The 23,561-nt window shown below is 38.7% G+C and overlaps 1 protein-coding gene across 16 annotated transcripts in view; it reads left to right on the top strand.

Moving 5' to 3' along the window:
- TNIK (TRAF2 and NCK interacting kinase) overlaps positions 1-23,561 on the top strand; it is a 169,872-nt gene that overhangs the window by 89,601 nt on the left and 56,710 nt on the right. For 14 of the 16 annotated variants that reach the window (XM_072142812.1, XM_072142806.1, XM_072142800.1 and 11 more), the window contains exons 8-13: positions 115-169; positions 2,441-2,519; positions 11,183-11,358; positions 12,249-12,315; positions 14,692-14,896; positions 22,151-22,261. In XM_072142812.1, coding sequence (XP_071998913.1) covers positions 115-169; positions 2,441-2,519; positions 11,183-11,358; positions 12,249-12,315; positions 14,692-14,896; positions 22,151-22,261 — 693 coding nt within the window. The remainder of the gene's footprint in view (positions 1-114; positions 170-2,440; positions 2,520-11,182; positions 11,359-12,248; positions 12,316-14,691; positions 14,897-22,150; positions 22,262-23,561) is intronic. The other 2 variants (XM_072142801.1, XM_072142804.1) reach the window with 1 other exon arrangement.

Genomic DNA, 23,561 nt, shown 5'->3' on the forward strand with positions numbered 1-23,561 from the left:
AACATTGATGCTAGAACGTCTTATAATATAGGAAGCTGCAAACCATTCATAAATTCTCTGATGTTTTCAAAATATTTTCTGCTTCAAAATGCTCTTTGTGCTTTTTTTTTTTAGAGTGATTTATGGTCCTTAGGAATAACAGCCATAGAGATGGCGGAAGGAGCACCTCGTAAGTAATGCTGTCTCCGTATTACTGCTTATACCATTAAAGTTCCTTACAGGAATATGATTGAATTGTGCAACTATATGTCTGTTGGTGAAAATGGACCTACAGGCTGTGTTTGGCTGCTTTGAGGTTAATTGCGGGACCCTAATGATATGTTTGATACGTATGTTGCAAGCTTTCGTGATACAGAACATTTCTAAGCCCTCTTGCATACAAACGCTTCTGTGTTAGTTGCTTTCGTTTTTTGTAGCCAGCATACGTTTTCATGTTGTTTAATGGGCTCATACACACAGGTGTGGTATGCACGTCCCAGTGTATGAGACGCAAAGCTCAGGGCAGGTCCTATTCAAGCCAAGGTTTGGCCACTGGGAGTCTCTTCTCCTATCATTGGTATGTGAGTGGACCTCACTCTGATGATAAATAAAATATGGGCCCTCCTGCCCCTTGTTTACTGCCCTTGATTGCACATGTTTGTGTGCAAAATGCCGAAATCTGAATGTGACCATAATCGCATAATGAGTTTGCAATGTAAAGTGTAGGCTTTCCTTAAAGGAGCAACAGGAATTTTTGGCAAGAACTTTTTGTGTTCTACATATGACAACAATATCCAGCTTTTTCTTTCTTTTTTTTTTTTTTTTAAATGAAAGCCATCCACGCTCGGCTATATTTTGCTAAAGCCTACATCGCATGTAGAAAATGTGTCATGGTCTGATGAGACTGACCTATTTGGCCCTACAACACACACTAAACCTCACTAGAAGAGGACCAGAGCCACAGTGAATAATGGTGGAGATTGTGGAGAGCTACTATGCGGCTGATTTTCTTCGGTTGGGATTTAGGCGATATTTAAACTGCCGCAAGGGGGATGCATATACGGCCAACATATGTATATATACGGCCGATATTCGCCCCCCATAGACGGCAATGGGCGCACGGCACCGTACCGCTCTGTATCCGGGAAAAAGATAGGCCATGTCCTTATCTCTTCCCGTATTACGGCGCCGTGCGCCATATGTTCCTGAGCAGGGGTGAGCAGAGCTCACCTCCTCCTCCTCTCCCCGCGTGCTGCCGTACGGTACGGCGGGCAACGGCAGTGCGAATATAGCTTTAGGCTTTATTCAAGGTGGAGGAAATTGTGACTGGTTCCAAATATCAGTAAAAAACCCCCTGAAGATGATGAGAAAGCACCTTTCAGCACAGCAACAACCCAAAGATTATAGTACATCCACATCAACAAAAGAATGGATTCACTAAAACCAAGTCACAGTTTTGGAATGGCCCATACAGAGTGCAGACCAGTCCTGTTCAAAATCTAGAGGGTGACATGAAGATTGAATATAGTGTATGTGCCACATTGATAGACGTCTAGCCAAAAATTCATAAATTCAAAGGGTACTTCACCAAAGTATTAGTTTTAGTGTGCACATATTTATTCAGCCACATAATTTATGTTCATTATTTTTATTTTTTTTCCATCCAAAAGATTTTGGTTTGTTTGAATTGCACGGATTATAGGTTGTATGAAAAGTGTAGAAGAAATTTTTCTTTGTAGATTTGTTCATTGTAGATGTTAATATATCCATGCATCACAGGACCAACTTTCATATATTAATCTAATCTAGTCAACTTTCTAATGTAAAAGTTGAAAATGTATGTTTCAAAATGTTTGTATGGTTTCACCGAAATTAAATTTGGGTAATAAAAAATTTAAAAAGGGTAAAAATGTATAGTTGGGCCCAATGTAAATTGTTAATGTGTAGCAACCATTGCAAAAATGGTCTTTAACCTGAGACTTTTTTTTACATCTGCTTTTACAGAAAAATTAACAATTTTTGTGTTTCTTCCGGTAACTCCGGACACTCCTTGATCAAACAACCCACAGAGGTTGTCTAGATGGCCTGGTGTATAAATCTGGCATATAATAAAAACATACTTGCCATGAAGATAGTAACAATTACGCATATGAGTCTTAACATTATTTTATTTCAAATTTTATTAGAAAAGGTATTTTGTAACAGTTTCCTTTATACCGTTTCCATCCAAAACAGCATCTGTGACTGTTGTGGCGCTGAGTCTATAATTTACTTGTTATTCTGTGAAGTATTAGTGCTTCGATTTCAGTGGATTAATGTAAAGCTCTAAGGTGTTAATAGAAGGCACATTTTTCTCCCACTATAAGCCAATTGCCTAAAATTTAATTTCACACTTACGTTGAGCACAAAATGTCGTCTTGCTGTCGGTTGCCGTCTCTAACATATTTTCCTTAACCTTTAGCACTCTGTGATATGCATCCCATGAGAGCCCTATTTCTAATCCCCCGGAATCCAGCTCCTAGATTGAAATCGAAGAAATGGTGAGTCATTGTTGAGAGTGATTTTCCCAAGTAAGCTGTGTGTTGGCAACTCTGTCTCTTCATGTATAGAATATATAACATATCCAGGATGAGACATGATGCGGAATACATAGTAAACACACGTTTACGTGAATTTGTCTTGTATTTTACTGGTTTGTTGCTGCTTGTAACACATTCACAGTCTGAAAGCGCTTACTAGTTGTAACTTGATTTGGTGAAGTATCTGCATGTAGCGTAGCGTAATTTCTCAGTGGAAACAATTTGTCATTCTAGAAAGGCAGAGTTTATCTTGAAGGATTAGGAATGCATCAACCTGAATAGCATTCAGACTGGGGAAGGGCTTCTCAGATTGCTTAAGCATAATACTAAATCCAGGGCATGGTAAAACTGCACTCGATCTGTACAGCTGTTGTTTTTTTTCCCCCATTAGGATGCATGGTGTTCAGCCGTGGAGAAATAAGTTATTCTCAAAAATTTGAAAAAGCTAACATTGTATGTGTTCGTCTAGAATACTATATGGTTATTTTTTATGTATTGTTTTAGTCTTTGTGTGTCCTCGAGTGTTTGCTCCAGCACCTAGATTTGAACTCCCTGAGGTTCTTTTCAAATGGATATACTCAGTGTTAAAGGGGTTGTCAAATCTGAAGAACATAACTGCGTTCTTTCAAAAACAGCACCACGCCTGAACATAGTTTGTGTTTGCATTGTAGCTCTCCTTCATTGAAGTCAATAGAGCTAAGCTGCAATACCAAAGGGGTTTGCATAACCCCTTTAATGGAAATCTATTTTCAAAATCAAGCATGATAAACCAGGGACACTTACTCATAGATCCAGGCACTGTGACTGTGGTAATCTTCTTATATTTGTTGTCCATGGTCTCCTTCCTTCAAAAATAAACTTTTAAAATGATGCTAATGATCCTGGGGGGTCTACCCTACCTCTCTGTGATCTGGATTTACAGACTGTCTCACTCCGCCCTTCTTCCTCAGCACTCGTGCAGTGAGCACTTTTTGCTGTGCTGAGTGAGGGGTGAGAATAGCCCCTAGATAAACATAATGGAAGGTAGCATTCTGCGGGATTGTCTGCGGGAACGGATACTAAGGGCTGCTATGATATTTGGTTTCTGTTTGTGTTGTTCCATAACAAAAAAGCAAAACAGAAAGTAATTCTACGGATGTGATCCCAGTCTTATTTTGTTCTGCTTTTCTTTCACTTATCTGTTTATCATGTGTATTCTGGTCCTTTCTCTTTCTATCATCTGCTGTTTGTGTTTTTTGTCTTATCTCATTGTCTGCTTGACTTGAGTACACAACTTTCTGCTTTTTCATCACGAAGGAGAGATGCCAGCTCAGTGATCTGAACAGAAAATTTCATTTCCACTGGGAACAGCACCTGGTGTGCATGTGGTGCAGGGAAGAAAAATGTAACACATGGCGTGATCCTGCATAGATCACCAAAATGGCATTGTGCATGGCAGAACAGCAGCAAAATGTCATCATTGTCAGAAGTTATAACTTGCAATATAAAGACTTCCCACATACAATATTTATTTCTCCTGATACTAGCAACTACACATTTCCCAATATCTTTCAGAGATTGTCATCACTATTGTTATTCCACCCCCCTAATGGTCTGTGAAGTTTATTTGCATATACACTAGGGGTCACTTAGAAATTTCCTTGAAATGAAGCACATTTTCTTTCAATGAAGCGAACATTAAATGAATCATAAATACACTCTATAAAATGTTAATGTGGTAAATGACTATTCTAGTTGCAAATATCTGGTTTTTAATGCAATAGCTATGTGGGTGTATATAGGCCCATTTCCAACAACCACCACTCCAGTGGTTTAATGGTACATTGGGGCAGATTTATAAAAAGTGTCCTAAGGTTAGACAGTGCAGTCTTATTCTGCACCATATTCATATAAGTGTCCGGTGCTGGTTGATAAATCTGGTGCAGTATAAGACTGTCTACTCGTACTCTGCACCTCCTATTAGTTGGCTTACTTTACGCCCAAAAATTAGGACAAAGTTCTGTCGGGTCAGCAGTATTTTTGGCGCACTGACCTTTTTGGTGTGAGACTGTGCACCTTTTTGCAGTCCTCACCCCTTTTGTCGAACGAGTCATAAGAGACAGAAAACTGTCTAAAACCCTTGATAAATGTGGTACAGACACTTTTTTTTTTAGTGCAACCTACGACAGAATTCTGTCGTAGACAGATTAATAAATCTCCCCCATTGTATTTTCTAACTGTGTGAGAAAGCTAATGGATGTTTAGAAAACACTTGAAAACCGTTGTTCAAGTATGCAAGCACAGCTTAAAACAGTTTGGCTGATTAGAGAAACTATAAAACTGACCTTCCTTTGAGGTGGTTGAGAATCTGGAGCATTACATCTATGAAACTTTCACAATGGCCAGAAAAAAAGAACTTTCATGTGAAATACGACAGGCTATTCTTGTTCTTAGAAATAAAGGCCATTGCATGCAACAAATTGCCAATGACGTCATCAGTGTGCGCAGGCACGGCACATACACCTGCATCTGCCTGTCTGCACCACTACTGTAATCGATTGTATGCTTGTCTGGCTGGCAGACTGCGAGCCTAGGTCCAATCAGAAAACTTGGCACACATGTTCTGTATTCTTTTTTTTTCTCTTTTTTTAAATTTTTCAATGAATATTTCACATAGTATAGCCTTCACCACAATATAACGATAAAGTGAAAATTTTAAGTAACAGGAGAATATGGAGAATATGCAAGAATTACATGGCTTCAGTAAAAGTTGCATAAAGGTAAAGTAGTATAACAATAGTTGAATGCCTATATGATTTAACATATTAATATGACGGAGAAGCAATCAGATATTAGAAAAGTAGACAGATCTACTGAAAATTTGGCATATATGTTTACATGTGAATGTAGAAAGGACAGGACCTGCACAGGGGTTGACGTGGTGTATATAGAATATAAAGCAGCATATGGTATATAGCATAAACCATTACAATAGGGCGGAGATTTAAGGAAGCAGTGTGTGGGTAACTAAAAAAGGTGCATGGGAGAGACTGGAGCATGACAAGAAGCTAGAGTCTGAGAGCAGAGCAAGAATGTGGGACGGGAGGTACTTACTGTAGGCTGTATGGCAAAAGAGTCCCAGTGAGGCTTTACTGGCGGCAGCGCAATGCCTTTTACACACATCTAGAAGTGTGTCCGTCAAAGCAGACTGCGCCTGACCGGAGATGAATACTGCGATTACTGTGGGGGGGGGGGGGGGGGACTGAGTGCGCGTGCAACATACTGCTGGGATAGCGCATGTCTCGGAGTGAATCACACCAGTTATACTGCGCAGGTCCGACTGTCTAATAAGAAGTTGCTATAGAGATGAGACTCTGTGGAATACATGCGTAAGCAAGAATGGCGCAACACTGAGAATAGTAGAAGATCTAAAGAATCGCTGTGTCAGTAAAGCACTCTGGTGACATGTCTCTGAGTAGTAAATGCAAAAAAATAAAATAAAATGGAGAATATGTATTGGCAGTATATAGTTGAGTATAGTGGGGAAGTAAACTGGGGATCTGAATAAAGCATAAAGAGTACATTATTAAAAGGAGAAGGATAAGAATATATATACTTAGTATAAGGTATATGTGAAAGATCTCCTCTGGATTAGAAGTACATTTATTGTATGAAAACATAGAGTATGATCACACAATACTATGTGTAGTTTTACCATCCAGAAGATGTGTGGAGAAAGTAGAGCACGCCAGAAGGTACTGTATTTTTCAGACTATAAGACGCTTCTTACTATAGGACGCACCCCAGATGTAGGGCAAAAAAAGATAAATATATTTTACCCCAATTAAAATATCCCTGTTGGTCGCACTAAAGCACAGCACACACAGATCTGCTCCATCCATACAGTTACACACACAGCTCTGTATCATCCATACAGTTACACACACAGCTCTGCACGCACAGAACCCCCCTTCCTCTCTTCCCCTTCTTCTTACCCTGTCCGTGGGCAGCATGTCCCCATTCTCAGCCGTATTGGTGATGTAAGAAGCATGTGATCAATCACATGATTCTGACATCCCTACAGGTCCTGTAGGACACCTGGGCGAGGGGAGAGCAGTGCGGAGGCTCTCCTCTCTGGGAGATCAGGTGCAGCTCTATATCAGGGCAAGTCCATCTCTCAGATTCTTGTTGTGCTTGTAGCAAATTTGGGGGGGGGGGGAGTTGAAATTCCTGAACGTTGGGGTAGGTCTGTTTCAGTAGTGGCCAATGTTGTTTGATAGCCCTAATGAGTAGAGGAGATGTTTGATGATATTGATGTATGAAGGGTATGCTTTTGGCTTTATCCTTTGGTGTCTCTTGTTCTTGTCTTGTTTCGGTGTTAGTAAGAGGAATTGGGTAGATAGCCTTTTTTATTTTTAAATTTTTTTTTTTGGGAGGAATCGCTGACAATTCTGTTGATTCTACTGAATTGGGATGACGGTAGAGACTTTTTTGTTTGAGGTGGAAGGCAGCTTTCGAGGTGTAATAGTGTATTGCGTTCGGTTGGTTTGACAAATAGATCTATGGAGATGATCCCTTGTGGATCTTGTATGACTAGAGTGTACATAAGTTCATCTAGGATTTGTCAAAGTGTAATGTAAACTGTAACTTGGGTGTGATCGAATTGCGGTACTGATGAAAAGATTGTAGGGAGTCCAATGAACCCACCCACACGCAAAACACGTCATCTATGTAGCGGCGCCAGTAAATGGAACATTGTTGAAAAATCTCTTGTTATATATACTTTGAAGAGGACCATATGCCATATATGTGTTTGCGTATTGGGGGGGGCTACATTGGATCCCATGGCTATGCCCTGAATTTGTAGGTAGAACTGATCTTCAAAAAGGAAAAAGTTGTTGTGAAGAACTTAGAATCAAATCTTTCCATGTCCCGTAATTTGGTTCTGCTCTTATAGTCTCTTTACAGAACTGATGCCCTCGCTGTGATAATGGATGTGTATAAGCTGCAAACGTCCCAGGTGACTAAAATGGAGGGTTGTGGTAGAGGTGACAGTGTTTTAATGGAATCCAGAAACATTGTGGTGTCTAAGAGAAAATGGGTTTTCTTGACTATGCTAATAATGAATCTGAAGGCCACAATGGGTCTGCATGTTTATCCATGTAAGTACTGTAAGAGTGACCCTATTAGTACTTGCTCTAGTAAATTTTGGTATTTATAGTCAACCCCTTTAAGGATACAATGTTGTAGAGGATGGCACACATATATAAGCCCTACCTGCCTTGTACTTGCTGTGCTCCAGAACTAATATAAAGCTGTCCCAGAGCTATACAAAATGTGTAAAACATACATAAAGCGCTGGTAAGCTAGTAAGTATGGTAGTCGCATCAATTTATTATTACACAAAACCTCCGTATTAGAGACAATTCTGTATTAGACACAATTAGTGTTATCAGATATCCATATTAGACACAATTAGTGTTATCAAACTATATATAGACCAGTCTTATGCTCTCTTTAACATGGATCCTATTGTGGTATAATATATCTTATACACAAAATAATATAAAACAATATATATAGCCTATAATCTATTAATACTGTGCATAATTGTACTTTAATAGTCCGTATCACCCGCCCTTCAGTCCATACCATGTGTCCATAGCTATCCCCTCAAACGCTTAGATACAGTACTTTAGGCTTTGTGTTGCATTTGTATGTTAGTTCAACATAATATTGAGAGACCCCAGTTATTGGTGTAAGGATAAAGCGCGTTATGGATGTAACACACTGCGGCATGTGTATATTCAGTTGTTTGCTCTCCGACACGTGGTTGACTCGTCGTGTTGTGGATCGTTCGGTGTCTGCAGTGAATCCTTGCCGTATGTCTGTGCATGCGTACGGATCTCCATCACCTCTGTAAGGGTTAAGCTTTTTCAGTGTAGTATTGTGCATAGTTTTGTCTCCATGGTACGTTACACAATAATTAGGCTGAATTGATCCTTTGCTTGTATAGAAATAGAATTACCTTCTGTGAAAAATAAAATGTCATTACGGATACCATGCACAAAAAATCCTTTTATTTTCTCAGAAATCAAAGGTGGGACCTATAGTCTAGTGCGCATTATATATGAACCCTACTTACAGACAACAGCTGCCTTGAACTGTGCACAGATCTGCCACCTGTTGGTCATTAATTCTTATCAGGTGCGCCTTATATATGAACTTAGACGTTTTAGCAGGCATTTATTGATGGTGCGCCTTATAGTCCAAATAATACGGTAGATTGATGGAAGGAAACGCACCATCTGCTCTATTTAGGTTCTATGAAGTACATGTGATTTTGACTTCAAAAATTGCATCAGTAATTTAGTAATCTCTGCCTCCTACAGTCTAGATGTTAAGTGCGTTTTTATTACTTGGCATGTATGATCTTTAAATTGGTCTGATCTGGAGACTTTTCATTCGCTATGTAGTCGGCGTTCCTATCTGTGAACAGAGAGGATGCCTGCGGATTTGTCGTGTGCTGTTTATTAAACTTCACACATCCTACAAACATAAGCCGAGACAAAAGGTCAGCGAGTCATATTAAGGAAATAGAATGAAATCTGGAAAGAGTGACAGGATACAAACAGCTTGTGATCTCAGGTATTGATGCAATTAGCCCCTGGCACAGCGGATCATGATGTTAACAATGCAGCCAAGGCATCACAGCGACTCTAGAACACTGGTATAGAAAGTTAATGTACTTCTACATCTTGTCTCGCCTAAATGAAGTTGTGAATTGCTACTAAGGAAAAAGAGGTTAATGTCACTTGTTGCCCGCACATCATTGATGAAGACATTTTTGCAGATCCCGTTCCCAGTCACTGTAAACATTATGGTAACATACAGCACAATTCAATACATTGGAAGATAGCAGTGTTTTTTTTTAATCTAGGGAATTGCCTATTCTCATGGGAAGACTGCTATTTTCACATTCTTTTTGTGGTCTGAGTGTCTTAAATAAGATGGTAATGAACCTATTATTATTATTAACTATATGATAAAAACGTTTTGACTTGGTTTACCTGGTTGGCTATACTTGTCTTTGAGGCCTATAGTGTTTTGCACTTGACTTATTTATTAACTAAATGGCTAGAATGCAGCTGATGCATTGTCTTTCGTATCATTTGTTGAGCAATATGTCCATAACCATAATTGTGGACAGTACAGTGGCTCAGTGGTTAGCACAACAGCCTTGCAGCACTGGGAACCTGAGTTCAAGTCCCATCCTGGTCCACATCTGCAAAGAGTTTGTAGGTTCTCTCCATGTATGCATGGGTTTCCTCCCACACTCAAAAACATACTCGTAGGTTGATTAGATTGTGAGCCACATGGCGACCGGGCCTGATTTGGCAAACTCAGTTTTTGCAGATTTTGCAGCTCTGTGGAATCTGTGTGCGCTATATAAATAGAGGAATTATTATCATTATTATTGTATAAAAAGTGAGACTAAGGCCTCATGTATAGCATACAGCCAGCTGCAGGAGGGAGCTCATAGCTCAGCCTCCCCGACTATATACTTATGCCTGGCATGGTTATGGACAGATTCCTCAACAAATGATACAAAAGCCAATACATCATCTGTTTTTTTTCAGCATACAGCACTGTACATTTTTTCTATGTAGTTTGCCAAAGACAAATTTGATAAATATCTGTTGCCTTCTGCCACATGATAAAGTTGAAACAAAGGTGGACATATCAGTAATACAATGCCCCCAAACACACTGACAAGGAAACTCTTAGATGTTTTTGGAGGAAAAAAAATAAACCTTCTATAATGACGCAGCCAATCACCAGACCTAAATTCAATAGAAAATCAATGGAGGGAACTAAAGCTCTGAGTTTATAGAGGGAATTCACAAACATAATAAGGACTTGAAGAGTTTATTTTGAAGAATTGCCCAAAATTACACCTGAGCAATGCATGCAAATAGTTAAACCTTGGTGTTCACTATAATGATGGCTTGAGGGTCTAGTCAGGGACATCCACATGCCCCTCCAGCAAGTGTCCTCATTACAGACACACGGGTGCTCAGTGAGGAGGTGTGTGTGTATAGTAAAGCGTGCAGGTAAGTGCACCCTAAGTCCTAAGTGCGGCCACTGCCAGCTCATGAGAGGCAGTAGGAAAAGTTTTATCAGTGCAAGTATATCTTAGGGATTTACTAATACTTACAATGCTAAACTTAGTTATTTGGAGTCAAAACCTAATGCTCCAGAATTATTTTATTGGGAATACAAGTAATTACAAAACAGACATGTCAGGGGTAATGACAGATCCTCTTCAAAATGATCCCCAATCCTTGTTCTAGGTACATTTGCAGCTATATTCTCCAAGAGAAAATTGCATTCTTTCAGGAAAATAAACTTAGAAAATGTAAATCATTACCTTGTTACAGGTCTAATCCTGTGTCTGTGATTTTGCATATTTCACAATGACATGGGCACAGTGGTCATTTTATGTTCTGATGAAATATTAGAGCCGGTATATACATGGACAAAGAGTGAAGAAAAGGAGTTGTTTATCTTTTTTCATGAATACTGACTATTCTTTTGAAACAGTTGACTTTGTTTTGAGTGCATTGTTTTATTTTTCTTTTCAGGTCTAAAAAATTTCAGTCCTTTATTGAGAGCTGTTTGGTAAAGAACCATGGCCAAAGACCCACAACAGAGCAGCTTATGAAGCATCCATTCATAAGAGACCAACCAAATGAGAGACAGGTTAGAATTCAGCTCAAAGATCACATTGATCGAACAAAGAAAAAACGAGGCGAGAAAGGTGAGGGGATTATTCATGTTCATGTCTACTCTATTGAGTCTTATCTAATTTGTGATGTATTAACAGGATTTCAATGCCAGTAGATGGGATTATGTATGAGGTCGATGGGGAAAGTAACTTAGATGCTAAGTGTGGTAGTCAGAAATCTCTATTCCATTATTCAATTATGTTACAACAGGACTGTTTGTGTGTGCATGTGTGTGAGTATGTATGTATATATATCTATCACACAGATAATATATTATCTGTGAGCCCATGTGAAGATGTGCTGAAGCATCAGGACACCACGAAACTTGAAAAATCTAACCATAATGATGGTTCAGATCACAGCAGGAGACTGTACTGCTTTGAAAGCATCTCTAAGACCATTATTGGGGCCGTGATCTGGCTACAAAATTGGAGGCCAGATCATGGCTTCCATAGAGATCTATGCCACCGGGTCATGATTCGGTGAGGACAATGTCCCCTATATTCTGCAGCGGCGGCCATGTCCATGACCTTTGGCTCACAAATACAGGTTTTCCCGTGTCTCATTCAATGGATAGCACACGGACACATTAATGTTTTTGAACTTAAACACACAGATTTGGTTTCCATTAACTAGTGCAAGCCGAAAGACTGAACAGATTCTGTTCCAGTCCATTTCTGCTGTGTAGGCAGTCTTCACAATGATGACATACTGGCCACCAGCAGACTGTGGATCCATTGTTTCAGACCCAAGAAAGCAACACTCAGCCCTTCTATTATGTGCACTAGAATCCAATAGGGGTGCAGCATTGGAAAAAAAATAGATTTCACTGGAGTTATTCTTTAATCTATAGCAGTTTTGGTTAAATGTTTAGCGACTGAGCCTGTTCTATCATGGTTAAAAGGAGACTTTATCTTTGCAGATGAAACAGAATATGAATATAGCGGAAGCGAAGAGGAGGAGGAAGATAATGATTCCGGAGAACCCAGGTAATTTATTCATTACAAGATGTTTATCTAACTAAACCAATTGACTAATTTGACATGTTAAACTGGCTGATAAGCAGACACTGGCAAATTGTATTGGTAACAAATAATTACTTAAACGGAGCAGGTATTTCAGGGTTATTCTACTTTTATAAAGATGGGAAAAGTTAGAAGTTGGGCTACGGTTGTCCCTTTCTCGTCAGACTTGTTCCACTGCTACAATACAATGTTTTATGATAACCTCTGTCATTTTGGTTTAAGGAAAACACTATTAAATACATAATATACCACAAGGCACTTAGGACAACATGCTTTCCCTTTTAGTAGTTTATAACAGCACCTTATCCTTAAGTGCTTATTGTTCCACTGAATTGCAGATCTGACAAGTTCGGAGAAGGTTCCCATGTTCTATTGTTCTGTTCGTTCGAAAACACTAAGAATCTCCTTCACGGTGACAGTTCACCAACATGGAGTACACTTACCGTAGAACACAACCCACACTCCGTCTCAACTGCTCATTGTTCAGTACTGCTTTCCTATGAAGAGTGTTTAGTAAATGTATTATTGATATTGGGAACAGTAGAGAACATTGTGCTATTTTTTTTAGTGCTAAGAAATTGCTGTAATTTTATTGAGACTTATTGTTAATGTGAAAATGATTTCAAAGATTGATTTGGAAAGCACACATTAAGATATTTGAAATAATTTTTTTGTCTAAATTAATTGCATGTGTCAAAATAATAATTGAAATGGGTCTATCTAAATAAAACTTTGGATCATTTGGATTTTACTGTTGGCATATATCACAATCAATGGCAAGCTGCAGAATGCCCAAGGATCCTTCTTCTAGGAAATATGCAAATTAGTAGATGGGACAAGAAAACCACGCCACTTTTTGCTACCTTGTAAGGCAGCGCCCTTAGCATCATGACTTTCAGGAAGTGTAATGACCTGATGTGGGATTAAAGCCAAAACACTATATCTATACTCCAGAAGGATCAGATTCCCAACTGTAGACGGTGCTATATCAACATGGTTGCGTCACTTCAGTACCACGTAGGGTCCTCCTTTTTCTAAGCAGATTTATGTTCATATCAAAGAGTCGCAGATAGAAAGGGGCTGGTGACCAGACGGTTAAGTAACCATGTTGATAGTGGAAAATGGTTTCCTGGCACCAAAGTTAAAGGGGTTGTCCACTTCCAGCAAGTATTTGATATTGGTTGTGTAAGGAAAAGATATTCAAGTTTCCAATATACTTTCTGTATCAATTCATCATGGTTTTCTAGATCTCAGCTTGCTGTCCTTCTATACAAAGCTTCTATTTTTACTACCATGGATAGAAATGTCCATGTGATGTGATGGAGGTGCATGTCCGAAAGCCATTATTATCACACAACTCCTATTACTCTGTGATAATAACGGCTCATACACCTACATGTCCTTCACATCACATGGACAGATTTCTATCTACTGGAAGTAATCAAAGATTTTTTTCTATAGCAGGACAGCAAGCAGAGATCTAGAAAACTGAGGAATTGATACAGAAAGTATATTGGAAAATTGTATAACACTTCCTTACACAAACCACATCAAATATTTGAAAGTGGACAGCCTCTACGTTTTGAGTGGTAACACCGTTTTCTAAAAAGGGGATTCCTGCTTGAAACATGTAGCATCTTTCATACCTGGCCTGTAATTAATTTTGAAAAGAAAATTTATGTTGATGTTGAAATTCTAACTTTGGTGATGGGAATCCATTTTCGATTTCCCGGTGGTCTGACAAGCATCCTGTCATATAGAAGCTCTTCTGATCCCTGGTTTCCAGGCCCAAGGAAGATTTGTGTGAGTTGAGCTGCAATATGCATTTTCTTTTGTTGGCATTTCTGTCGGATTTTCTAAAGAACATAATTCTTCAGATTGCTATAGTCTTTCTCCAGCTGTAATAAATAAATGGTCCAAACTTTTTGAAGAAATTTTTGCTCTGGGTTTTAATCAATGTTCTCAAGGTATCAATATTTTTTACACAAACCTGATCGGACCCAGAAATTCGGTCTATGTATTAGCCACTTTTCCTGGCCCAACAGTGGCTCATATGAAGATAGACATCATAAAATTGAGTTAAATGAACACTCCAGTCAAACCTAATTAATTGAATTAATAAAGGCCCTGTACAGGTCTATGAGCCTCCATGATAACTGACCATGTCTCATGTCGATGTCATAAATTTGTCTGTTTTCCACTGTAGTGGATTCGGTTCTCGATACAACTCCTCAAGAATGTTCATAATGGACGATCACCTTTCATTCCATACTAATAACAATAAATACATTTATATTTTAGTATTCACTGTTATTAATGGTTTGTTTCCTGTGTGTTTAGCTCAATTTTAAATCTACCTGGGGAGTCTACCCTGAGACGAGATTTTTTGAGGCTGCAGTTGGCTAACAAGGAACGTTCAGAAGCGCTTAGACGACAGCAACTAGAACAGCAGCAACGCGAGAATGAAGAACACAAAAGACAGCTTCTGGCCGAGAGGCAAAAACGCATTGAAGAGCAGAAAGAACAAAGACGACGCTTAGAGGAGGTACACGTTACGTCTCTGTGAAATTGCATGTGCCAATATTATGCCCAAGAAACTTCAAGTTAATTTTAAATATAATTCTCATGTTAGTTTAAAAAAAATTATAAAATTGCAAACCATTGTGCCTACCACACCTATCTGCCCTGTTGTTATCCACATTCCTTGCATTCCCCTGTTGAGAATTCCTTACTGGCTATGTCAGATGAGATTTTGGCTTCTACTTTAAAGTATTTTAATATGATATTAGCTGGACAAAGGGGTTCATTGCTAGCATTCAAGGCACCTCAAAGATCCTTCTGCCACATCTGTTCCAGGTTCCTGTTAATAATGTTGTTCTACAGCCCTAAGGACTACACTGCACAGCTATACAATGACATGATCCCATATATTTTAAAGACTTGGCATGTAGAAATCTGGAAGAGCTAGGTAAAATCCATTTTTTAAAAACTATAAAGGAGAGGAAAATCTAAGCCTCAAATGCTTGTTTTTATCAACTTGAAGCTAGAGAACTACTGTATTACATACTATATCTAGTACAGTTGTTTTCTTTAGTTATTGTATTTAATTGTTTCACAAAGTCTCATAAATTGCTAGTAAGGTGGATTGATGGTGAATAATATTGAAGAATTGTACCTTTTTTCCAACTGTTTATGCTCATCCTATTCAGGGTCTTAAATTTGAGAAAGTGGGAGGCACCCGAATGATTTTACAGTAGGTGGCAGTTTCCTACAAACTCCACAATGCCTTGTACGTTTCTCCTCATTGGTCATATGATGATCTTCAATATAAGTTTCCTTGTCAGAACAGCATTCTAAGCTTATTAAAGCCATATTGAGCCTGTAAGCAATTTTTCTTTTTAAAGCCCTAAAGGACTAGGCCATTTTTAAATTTTACATTTCCATTTTTGACTTCCGATATTCCAAAAGCCAGTGCTATTTTTCAATTTAGACAGATTTCTGAGAGCATATATGCAGGACAAATTGTACAAATTGAGGCATCATTCTATATTCTGTGCAATCTACTGGGACCCTGCAAAAAAATTCCAGAAGCATTGGCATTGACAAACAATGCAGTTGCACCATTTTCTACCAGGCTTTGCATTTATAACTGTTGCTATGCAGTCCAGATAGCACATCCTCTTTATTCTATAGTACAGTGTCATGGAGATACCACATTTATGTAACCTTTTATTTACTTTCTCTGAGAGTCACAAAATGGTGAAGAAGCAGAGGTTTGGCCATTCTTCTGTTACAGGGTTGTGAAGCTGCTTTTGAAGGTGACGCGGTTGTCTTTGAACATACCATTAACTTCTGCTATTGTTGCCAGCGGCCGGTGCCTGCTGTAAAATACTTGTCCTGTATTGAGAGGACCTGTATGGAGCCTGTGAGACTCAACCTCTTAGTATATGTACAATTTTCAGTCCTCAAGAGGTTAAAGCTTCCAATGAGCAAAACCTTCAACTTTTGGGATTAATCATTGAATGATAATTTGATTTTGTGAGACAAAACCTTTCAGTTATTGGATAGTTAAAAGGTTGTCTGCTTTCCCATTTGGTACATTGAATGTAGGAAAGAAAAAACAGAACAGATAGTTACCAACCATATACAATACAGAAAAGTTTATTCTTCACATACAGATAACATGTTTTGAGGGAGAACCTCCTTCTTTTTCAGATCTAGAAGAAGCTGGCTTCCTAACACATTTGACATATCGGAATATAAATTGTGCGGCTTCATTTAGCCTAAAATGTGAAGTCCACCTTTTATGTCCTTTATACAAAAAAAAGTCAACTTCTGTATCAGAAGTTTTAAAGAAAAGCTTTTAGTGTTCTGTGCTTATAAATAGTCTATATGTAAGTTTGTGAACATAAAAGGCATCTTGCCCTGTTATTGTGATAACCCAGTAATTTAAGGCACTGAAGTTGATCAGAAAGCGTCACTACCCAAGAATGAACTGCTCCCACTGTGCTTCACAAATTGCCATACAAAATATAGGCTGCAAAACGTCAACAGTCCAAGACACAAAAAAAACCACTCACCTAAATATAAAGTGTGTGACATAAAGAACGGCAGCTCACAGAAGTTAAATATGTGTCTTCTGAAATGAAGGATTTTAGATTGCATCTTTTGTAGACACTGAATGATGAACAGAATCCATTATGTGTTGGTGCATTATCTATCACTGCAGCATTATGTACCTACTTTATGTCCCTCTACTGGCAAATGCTAAACGCAGGAAGCAGTGGGGGCTGCAGCGGCTGCTTGGCACATGCTTGACAAGATGTCCTATCTGATAAGCACTCAGGCGAAGCAGCGCTGCTGCCCATCAACAGGAAGTGGAGGGGGTGATTACTTTCATGAATGCACAAGTGTTGTCAGTATCATTTCAGTGTGATGTACCATTTCTGTATTATGGGGAAGTGTGTGTACATAATATATAGATATAGATACTTCTGCAGATAGAGATGGATAATATATGACAAAAATGTGCAATATTGTCATGTAATCCTGTTCTAGCACCCAGAGAACTTGTAAGAAATGTGTTGTGTTTAGGAGGGCTTAGTTATACATCAACTTTTCTGCTATTTTAGGAGATCTTGATTCTTGACACGGCTCCTTCAGTTACTCCTATGTGACTGTAAAATCCCCATATAATGACAAAGAAGACTTATGAATTGTCCTTAGGCTTGAATGAAAGTAGAGAAGGAAACATTTTTTAGGAACCTATAAGATTAAAAGAAGAGTTGGTTTTAAAAGTGATAATAGTGATCAAAGAAAATGGGGTTTTGCCCTGTGGGAACGGTCCATAACAAAACAATAAGCAGTGTTTCCCTAAAAGGACACCTGTCATCAGTTCTCTTTAACCAATTCTGTCACCACTACCTGTTGTAGCAGCTCACAAGGATTCCATCCTATTTAAATAGTTAATTCGTACATGAATCCTTCTATAATGGAGGGGTGTGGCCGCCAGCACCAGGAAGCACATAGAGGAGCCAGCAGCAGAAGTTGCACATCATTATACAGGCTGTCAGTCGTGTGTATAGGAGTATCTCATACACACAGGCTGCAGGGGGCGCCAGCACCAGTAAGCACATAGAGGAGCCAGCAGCAGGAGTGTCACATCATTGTACAGGCTGTCAGTCATGTGTACTGGAGTATTTCCATACATACACAGGCTGCAGGGGGCGTGGACTAGAAAACCAGTAAGCACATAGAGGAGCCAGCACCAGGAAGCAGAAGTTGCACATCATTATACAGGCTGTCAGTCATGTGTATAGGGGTATCTTGTACACACACAGGCTGCAGGGGGTGCCAGCAGCAGGAGTGTCTAGCACTTGGGGGTGTGACTGTGCCTCCCACTCATGAATAAGCTGCATTTGCATACAGCTTTATGACCTGATTGTTTAAGTTTACAGGCATGTAGGGGGACAATGGGATAGGGGCAATGCTTTCTAATGTCAGTTTATGAAAATATATTTAGTTTTGGATGGTTAATTTGCCTGACAGGTTCTCTTTAAATTATAATGAACACATCTGATTTATTGTAAGAGTAGGTCAAAGTAATGGAAGAGATCTTTAGTGCCGTTCCATACAAGGCAAAGGTCAGGCCACCACAATTATAAATTATATCGTTATAGAAGTCCAGAAAATGTCCTTTAAATTTCAACAATAAAAGACAAGACTAGAAACCAAGGTAAAATCTATAAAAGTATGTTTCAACTAAAAGGCCCACTGTGGCAAAACAATGGAGGGGGGAGAATTTATCAAGAACTGGAGCCTCATGCCTCTTTTTGTATATCTGGTGCACGACTTTACAGCTGGATAAATCTACGCCAGACCCTGCCTGATGTAAGATTGTGCTATAACTCGGGCTGACCCACTCCATGACCCTTTCTGTCCTGTTAGAGGGGATGTGGTATAAGTGGGAGAAATTGTTACTTTTACCGTATCAGTAGCAGTAAACCAGTGCAAGCCTTGATAAATCCCCATCAATGTTTCAAACAGTGCAACATATTTATTGAGTGCCCTAAAGTTAGTCAAAGATGGACTTTAACCCCACCAGATTTATCAAAGTGTCTGATGCTGGATGGTCGTAGTGTAGTCTAACTTTGCATACCACTTTTTGTTAGCACTTTTACCACAACTTCGGCAACGACACGTCTGGTTAACTGTGCACCTTTTGTCATTTTAGTCTCAAACCTGTCTAAAAATCCTTTCTATATATTGTGGAAGGTATTTTAGAATTTGTTGTCGTAAGTTAAAGTGGGTGCTGTGATGTGTAAAAATAACTATTGAACTGTAAACTAGTGTACATATAATGGAAAGAAGAAAACTGGAAGAATTGCAAGCCAAGCAGTAGAAGAGAGATGATCCTGTGCCTTATGTGCCTAGCCAAGCCGCATAGTACCTTAAGGTCACCCTAAGCTTAAGACCTCCTCTGCCTGTCTTGCCCTCCTCTTTGGCACCTCTGCTGTTTTGCTCATTGTTAAGATTCTGTTAACATAGCATAGAATCCTACAGGAGATAAAAATAAATACAAATAAGCTCCTGACTGACATCAAATGTCTCTAATGACACACAAAGCTGTCATACAATGCCTGGCCCATAAAAGACACTCTTCCTGTGAGTTTCTGACTTAAGTACATAGAATAGTTATCAATAAATAACATGTTTAGTTGACAAATTCCACTGAATTTCACTCCAGCTATGCGAAGATTGTAACAAAAATGAAAACATCCGGCACAAACAAATTGTAAAATAACTGCGTATAAATGTTACCTTAAGAATCTTGTAAACAATAAGAAGAGTCAGCCAAATGTCACAATGTTACGTGAGGAAGGAAGCACAGACCACATAGGTTCTAATACAATAATCTGAATCACAGTAACCCAACACTGCTCACTTATTATATAACCATAAAACTTCATCAGAATGAAGGTGTAGTTGTCAGCATAGTCAATAAATTCCAATTGTAAATCCAAAGCTCCTGTGCTCAATGACTTGTATTTTCCATAGTAAGAGCTAACAATCTCGTCACTGACTTTCAGGAGAGAACCACAAGTTTGATGCCATTTGAAATACAATGCCAATAAGCATACACTAGTGATCAAAATGAGAAAATACACAGTTTCCTAAAAGTCATTGGGGCACAATTACTTACCTGTCCGGAGGAGTTCACAGAAAGTGCATCGTCGATTTCCATCGCATGAAAGCCAGCGTAGCTGTGCCACAATCCGAAAATTGCTGTATTTTAATCTTATTTCATATACTGTATGTATTCTAAAGTACAGAATAAAAATGCAAATCAGAAAAATGAAAAACAATGATTAAAATTGGAGAACATTTTTAGACCCTACACTTTCAGTTATTGGTGTTAATCTGGCACATGATATTATTTTCCTTTATTATCTAACACACCCTATTTGACTGGCAGCCTAACTTTCAAGTTTTCCCTGACTTGTGTGCCGTTCCAAAGTGACTGAAACCATCTAGCAGCAGGTTGTCCAGATTATGGCCAAACAAGTATCACTCGTATTGCTTCTTTTTTTTTTTTTTTGTGCGACTTTTTGCAGTTTGCAACTTTTAAGTTGCAGAATCAAGTAGTGTACCAAAGTTAGGGTGAAGACACGAATGGCGTTTTTAGTTAGTGCGTTTTCACATCGTTAATGTTTTTGACCAGTTTGAATTAAGATAATTGGTCAAACCTGTCAAAAACGCATGCGTTTTCCAAAAACGCATGTGTTTTTGAACGCATCCGTTTTTAACGATGTGAAAATGCACTAACTAAAACCGGCCTAAAAACGCCACGAGTGTCTTCACCCTTAGCCTCCTCAAGGATGTAATGCAGTGGCCGGATTAATCTTTGTAGCCCAGATACTTGGAATTGTTCCATTCTTGCGTTTAAAAGTCCCTAAACAGAGCATACTAGACCCAGACTTACTTTTGGTAAGCTACTTTTTGGGACTAAATAGTCGCACACCACAAAAAGTCGCAAAAGTGAGACTAACCGGGCAACACATCACATGTATCACAAAGGGAAAAAACTTATGATACATTGCATTGATTAAATAGGACAACTTAAGGAAACTTGAAATAGTGGCAGCCAAAAAACTGATACATGTGCCCCTTTTAGAGTAGCTTTCATGTTGTATTCTCTTTATGTGATAAGTTCCAGTAATTGGAGATTGATTTGGTTATGGTGTCTTAGCATGTGACGCTCCTCATGGAGCTAACCACATGCGGTCACTTATCCTAATGTAACACAACAGCGCTCTCCTGTGGCCAGTTCACCAAAGCACACGCATTGCAGCTGCTCCTCATAAACATGCATACAGAAGCTTTGGAGTGAACACTTTGTTTCTGATTGTCATTAGCTGATTGATCTTTTAAGACTCTGTCAAGCTTTTGTGTCTGTATTCAGTGATATTCAGATGTTAAATACAATATTTTCTCTTTCATCTGTATGAATGGAGATGGTGGGTTTTATGATATAATAATCCTTATATGCTCCTCATACAGAGTGTTTCTACCAATCATCTATATTCAGTATATATGTAATATTAGATAAACAGGCAGAGTTTGGGAGTTTATAGTTATGCTGTAAAACTTTTTTTTCACGCCAACTGAATTGACTTTTAAGCAGACATTGATCTGTCAATATGAAATACCTTTCCTTTAGGCCAAACTTTTTGCAAAACTACTAATTACTTTCAACTATTTTGCTACCGTTGCAGTCTAATTCAATGTATTGAACTGCTGTCACTAAATGGTAAAAACTAATCAGTTTCTTACAGAAAGATGTTTTGTAGCCATATTCATTGTAAAGCTGACGTCATATGAGTGTGATTATTAGTGAGGCATCATCTAGGTGTTTCTTCAGAATTTACAGTATTTGCAGTATTTTTAATATAAATTGGCTGTAGGATAGAAGTAATATTGCCTTTATTAATCACGAATAGTGGCCCATTTTCCCTGGTAGGATCTGGCATGTTGAAATACTCCTTATCTTATAGTCATCGGTTGGACTAATGACCACCCATTGCGAATGAACAAGCAATTGTTGGCCATTCTTTTGTATACAATAGGTGGACGGGCAGTTTTAGAAAAGAGCAGAACCTCTAGGTGGGTAGACATCCTGCGTGTACCACATAGTGATAAAGACATGATACTGTGACCTTCAGGAAAATCTTAGAATTCACTTTTCTCTGAGTGAATGACTGAATGAATAAGGTGAAGCTAAATATCTCCTTTACTTTAGCAACAGAGGCGAGAAAAAGAGATGAGGAAACAGCAGGAAAGAGACCAACGTCGGCGATATGAGGAGCAAATGCGCAGAGAGGAGGAACGAAGAAGAGCCGAACACGAGAAGGTTTTATGTTTTCATATTAATTATTATATCACTGATGGGATAGATAGACATGTACTGTAACAAGGTTCACATTATCCAAATCTCCTCCATAGTCTGATCTCAAACCATAAGCGGAAGGCTGCGGTCACACGTTGCATTTTGTTTGCGTTTAACGCATGTATTTTTTAAACCGCTGGAGAAGATTTGTTAATTTACATTGCTGTCAACATTGTGTTTACAAAATGCACATGTTAACACAGCCTAAGAGGGGACAGTATGTAGGAGCTACAGTACAACTCCTAAGTTATGGACAGAAAAATTTGACAGATTTTATTTAACAACTCAAGTAATGTTATATATTGTATGCTTCAAAGTGTTCTTTAAAGGGAACCTGTCACCTCATTACCGCACTGCGCACCGTATTGGCTCATGAACAATAAGAATATTATTTTCTGCAAAGGTGCCACATAGAAAAGTGACCATAGAATCAATTGGACACCTGCACAGTAGTGAATAAGGTCATGTTTAAGGGCTGTTTATAGGGCAACTCTGCGTTGGCAGGTTCCCTTTAAAACCAGGGCTACATACTGATGTAAGTTCTTGGACAGATAAACTGTGGGATATACAGTTACAGCATAGTGCATGGGATTTCAGAAATCCTATCTACATGTGACATGAATGACTTGCAGTATGGATTTGTATTGCAGGTTTAAATTCACAAATTTTCACCGCAAATAGCGGAATGTGTCACTTTAGCATTAGGGTATGTTCACACATTGATATATGACCAGAAGAAAATCTGTGTAAAATAATGGGTCACGGAAGATACGTTGTTGAGAAAATATGTGCCAAAATTCTCCATGTGAACTAGCCCTGAATTAGGTTTTTTTTTTTTTTTAAAAAAAGGATTAGGTCATCCAAGTATCACCTATGTATTCATATGTGAAGTATTTTGGGGGCTCACCTACACTCTTAAAAAAAAAAAAAAAGTCTAGTTTAGACTAGATCTAATGAGGTTTCTAAATTCTGTGCAACATTAGTAGTGGATACATATTGGAAATGAGTAGGAAATCCAATTGACCTTAATCCACCTCTAACATCAAAAAAAGGAACATCTGGCATAGAAAATACACAGAAAATTGTAATTGGTGACTCCTACATTGAAATCCTCTTCTTCCTTGGTCATGTTTTTCTTGTATAACAAGTCAAACAGAGAAACATTGAGGGTGCATTTGAATGCAGGAAAACATGTTAACCCCTACCCCTCCTCCTTGACAGTAAACCCTGTTGCTTGGGTGTACACGAGATGAAACTAACCCAT

The sequence above is a fragment of the Engystomops pustulosus genome, chromosome 3 (assembly GCF_040894005.1).
Source record: "Engystomops pustulosus chromosome 3, aEngPut4.maternal, whole genome shotgun sequence".
Classification (NCBI taxonomy): domain Eukaryota; kingdom Metazoa; phylum Chordata; class Amphibia; order Anura; family Leptodactylidae; genus Engystomops; species Engystomops pustulosus.